General features: G+C 38.6%; 1 protein-coding gene across 1 annotated transcript; it reads left to right on the top strand.

Moving 5' to 3' along the window:
* The first annotated feature begins 2991 nt into the window (after window positions 1-2991).
* Window positions 2992-4041, top strand: LOC146309412 (G-protein coupled receptor 183-like). The gene has a single exon (XM_084744167.1). It carries the CDS (start codon window positions 3076-3078, stop codon window positions 4039-4041), a length of 966 nt encoding a protein of 321 aa, XP_084600293.1. The 5' UTR covers window positions 2992-3075.
* The last annotated feature ends 875 nt before the right edge of the window (window positions 4042-4916 follow it).

Here is a 4916-nt window from a genome sequence, read left to right as displayed (position 1 = left end):
AACTTTATTGCTCCAAAATTATAACATAGAAAAACACAATGTTATTTGAAATAAAGTGAAATATTTAATAGAATGTTTCTTTGCATTTTTATCAGGAGTAAATGCAAAGAAACAGTGCCGAATAGAATAACAAGGTAAGTTAAGGAAAAAAAAGTATACTAAAATATAAAAATGGGCAATGACACTGAAAGTATTGTTCAGAAGTCATGATGAAGGTACTATTGCACATGATATTATATTATAATATATAATATTAATCATATTTTTATATGATAATATTTTTGAATTTGATTTTTTTTTATAATTGTGTCATGCCCAAACAGGCTTACAAGACACCATCAAAACAAAACAAAACAAAACAAGAACACAACATAGCTCATAATTAATGTCAATTAAATAACCATTCCTGATGCTTTTTCCAAGCTTTAGAAACAAAATTGGCCAACTTATAAACATTAAAATTAAATCATCAGAATCACAATAAGCATCAGAGCAGAACATTTCTGGATTTTGAACAGACATTTCATTAAATATAGGTTTTCTTAACTCATCATAAAAAGGACAATACAAAACAAAATGTAATTCGCTCTCAATTTCTCCTAAATCAAACAGCTCACATAACCTGTCATCCTCCTGGATGTTTTTAAATCTACCAACTTCAAGGTTCAGAGGAAGGATTGTATAGGATGATAATAATAGTGAAAAGTTATACTGTACATGACATTAAAATGCAATAGTTAAAAAGATTATTGCATGATAATTTGTCCATTATATTAAAAAGTAATACTGCACATAATGTTGACGTTATTGCTCTCGGTGTCACAATATTTCAGCTGTAGTGTTGTAGTTATTACTCAAACTGCCGAATGGTTTAAAACATATCAAATGCAAAATGAGAAAAATAAAGAGAAGAAAAATGCAGACCAGCAATTATTTTTTGCCTCATGTGTTTACTAACAAGGCAGGCAACAAGGTCTATATGTTTTACGTGATTGATCAGTGTTACTTATTTCAAATGTTAATAGAAAAGTTACAAATTTGTTACAAATATTAATGACTCATGCTCCTAGATTTCTAGTAAAACATACAACATATCCAGTATGACCTTAGCTTTAAAAATGAAAAGATGTAACACAGTTAATTACACAGTAGGGCATTCAGCGCCTAATTAAATGCTCCAAAACACTGCTTAATATTCTGGTTTGTTTATTTCGTTTTCAGTCGATATGCCCGAAGAAAAACACAATTGATTAAGTCTTCCATCTCCAGGGACGAGCGTCTTGGCAAAGAGCTCCACTCCTCCGTCAGCGTGATTAGTCCCACAGGAGTGTGTGTGTGGCCTGAGGTGGAGCCAACAGGCAGCACAGGGAGGTGAGAAATACCATGAAGGAGCAGAGGAGAAAAGAAAAGGTCCACATTAAACCAGAATACGCTTCTTGATGGCTGTGCAGAGAACAATCCCTGCCTCTGGCTCCAATAGTCCATTCAGTGGAGGGAGCTCAGGTGTACTGCATGTGAAGACTCTCACGATTTCAAAGAGTTGGTGCAAATCAGCCATGAATAGTCCAGGAGCCCGAGACAAAATCTGACATTAAGGGTCTGTATTAGACAAACTGCAAAACAAAAAAGCTTCCATTTATGTCCATAGACACAGAGCTCAAGGCCCTGAACACCTATAATGGTTTGCTTCATGTCTGACTCCAGTTATTGTTTCATCAATCCAGCCATGATTGCATTTATTGTCCAAGTTATCATCCTCTTCTGGTCAGAAATGAGCTTTCAGCATAGCTAAATGTCAAAATCAGGCTTTTAAGAGCTCCAGGAAATTACCAGATTTCCACTGCCGTCACTAACCATGGTCTTAAGCAAATGTCTACGTGCAGATTATGACCCTTGCCATTTTAATTTGGGAACAGCTGTCCGTTTATTCTGCTGTGACAGGGTGGTTGCTTTTAGTACGAGTCCCTTAAGTGAGTTAGATGTCCTTGCGTACAGGGAGTCACGGTTCTCAGAGGAGGGTCTGCTCAGACACAATAACAAGATAACAGCCTGAGGAGAAGCCCTGACGGTGTTTGTAACATGTTTTTGCTCTCTGGGAGCTGTCTCGATTTACACTGCGGTTATTTTAACCCTAGTGAGAATAAACTTCTCATCAGATTAGAAAGAAGGATGCTAATGAACAACAATATATTTGACATGACACTGAGCTCTAAAACAAGATAATAAACACCTGGATTTAATGGGTATAACACCTTGATATGAATTGAAATTTTTGTGGCTGAATGAATTACTAATTTTTCTTCTCAACTGTAGTTATTTTTCCATCTAGACTGTTTTGGTGTGAGTTGTCGACTTCTGCAGATATCAGCAGTGGAGATGTCTGCCTTCTCTCCAATACAACAGGCGACGGTGCCCTCCTCAGCTGAGATGCTCAAATTACAGCTCAGTCGAGGAGGACGCCATTAATGTTCACATCCTGCACTGTCAAAAGCACGAGCCTCTCTCACATGAACAGATGGATGCTTCCTTCTGCACAGCGATACAGTTTAGTTCAGCAGGAAGAGAGCACTTCCTGCATGAAACTCCTAACATGACAAATTATCGATTTCATTTAACATTATTTTTTTCTTAATTAAAAAACATAATACTCAAAAAATACTGAATGAAAATACTTAAACTATGAGATCGCTGAAAAGTCATTTAAAATAAGGGTTAAAAACTGTAAAACTGTAAACTGTAAAAATACAGTTGTCAAGTTCATGCACGTAGCGCACACATGCATCATCAATCCATCCCTTAGCTGAGGAGAGTATTCCTACACTACTGTAGTGTAACATCGGCCAGACCAGTACTGGAGGTTTGGGTACAGCTGCAGGTTAGAAAATAAAATATTTGCGCAATTTAAGATGACTTTCAAAGTAAATCACATTAACCTCTGGACTTCTATCTGAACACAGATACAGAGACAGATAGTTTTGTTGGTTGGACAGATACAGATACAAATAGTGATATCTCTAATGACTGCTGATCTTATTCTTCTCTTATCAGAGTCCAGGTTTTTGCACTTGTAGAATCATGGAGAGAAATGTGTCTTCACCACTCAACTCCACCTCTCCGCCGCCTCTCAACACCACCGCCAACATCAACGCCACAGTGAAACCCTTCAGCGTGTTTGACGGCTGTGAGTTAATGGTGGAGGCCGTTCTCTTTGACCTCACCCTGCAGAGCATCAACGTAATCGTGGGAATTCCTGCCAACATATTTGTCATTGCAGTCCTCATCCACAATCGCAAAGAGCCCTCCACTTCAGACATATTCCTGGGCTGCCTGGCCTTCATGGACGCCTACTTTGGCGCCATGACCCCTGTCATCTTCCTCAACTTTTATCACTGGCAGAGCAAGGGGGTGTGGTCAGCTATTAAGTTCTCTTACGGTGTGAAAGACACTAGCGGCCCGTTGTTTCTCTCCTGTATCTGCCTGGATCGCTTTGTGGCGGTGCTCTTTCCTGTCATGTTTGGGCAACTTAAGCACATCAAGTACAGGCTGAGCCTCTCCGTGCTGGTGTTCTGCCTCACATTCGCCTACTCATCAGCTAAGGTCGTGGGAGGCCTCCCCAACTTTGAGAAGGTGTTCACCGGTGAGGTCCTGGCCACATTTTCCTGGATGCTTCTGTGTAACGCGAGCATCCTGTGGGCCCTAAAGAAGTCCCGTGGTGCAGGGAAAGACGAGATGCACCCCATGAAGAAGAAGGCCTTCAAGGTGGTGCTCTACATCCTCTGTACCATCGTGTGCAACTACCTGCCGCCTGTGGCGCTGTTTCCTTTTGAGGACTACTACTCACCTGATGTGTTTCGCTGCTATGTGCAGCCTGTGGGCTTCGCTTTCCTCAACATCAGCAGCACCACCCAGCCGCTCATCTATCTGTCTCGTTTGGAGAAGGTACCTTTCCTCCCAGAGACCTGTGTTAAGAAGTGCTGCACCCGTAACTCTGCAAATAACGATAAAAAACCACCTGCACAAAACCCACCAGCTCAGGCTTAAGAAGATCTATTCACATTCTGAACCTGTTCAGATGCTCAGTTTAACACTTGTATCTACAGGACAGCTTCTCTAGCTTAATTATTTTCCAAATATGTGTTTTATTAGTGTGTAAGGATGCAATTGTAATCTAGTTATAGTTTGCAAATTGCATGAAACATAATCTCCATCATCCAACTTTGCAGTTACACGAAGCGATTCAAAAATAATCAAAATCTCATGCAACACAATTTAACAATTTATTTCACTAAAGTTAGAGAGTAGATTAGTAATTTTTCTAATAATAATTGTTTTCTCACTAGATTATATCAAGTGGGACATGTCATTGTAACTATATTTGTATCTTTGTGTCTTATTTCTTGTAATTTTCTTGCTGGATAATATCAGTTTGGATGTGTTGCATCACTTTTACTTCTGGCAGCTTCTGTCTACTTTGAGTGCTATTGGTACAATAATGTTTACTGATATGCTTGAGGAAAAAACACAACTCACTGTCTACTCAAAAGACAGACCAATGGATTATTTCACACTCTATTCAAGACACTTCATCTAATGAGCCTCCCATGTATGTATTCACCCTTTGATTCAATAAATAAATAAATAAATGAATGAATAGATCTTTGTTTCCACCTTCTGGCATCAGCATGGAATTGTATTGCAATGTTGCAGTGTAAACAAACTTTGTCTCACTCATGTTTGTGTGTTGACTGCATTACCAATTTGACATGAAGTCTTTGACATTAATTTCCTCTAAAACCTTGTTAAAAACTTTTTTATTACTTTGCTCATTTTGGTGATAAGCTGTTGTCAAGTTGAAATAAATCTGTTAAAATTGGTTGAAAAGTGGAATGTTAGATATTATCTGATGTTTCAAGTGT

Source organism: Lutjanus erythropterus, chromosome 19 (genome assembly GCF_056507025.1).
Source record: "Lutjanus erythropterus isolate fLutEry1 chromosome 19, fLutEry1.hap2, whole genome shotgun sequence".
NCBI classification, from domain to species: Eukaryota; Metazoa; Chordata; class Actinopteri; order Lutjaniformes; family Lutjanidae; genus Lutjanus; species Lutjanus erythropterus.
Note: the sequence above shows the minus strand (reverse complement) of the source record. Positions and strands in the feature narration are given on the sequence as shown.

Coding starts and splice junctions, on each gene's coding strand:
- LOC146309412 (XM_084744167.1), top strand. CDS start 3,076: ATGGAGAGAAATGTGTCTTCACCACTCAACTCCACCTCTCCGCCGCCT.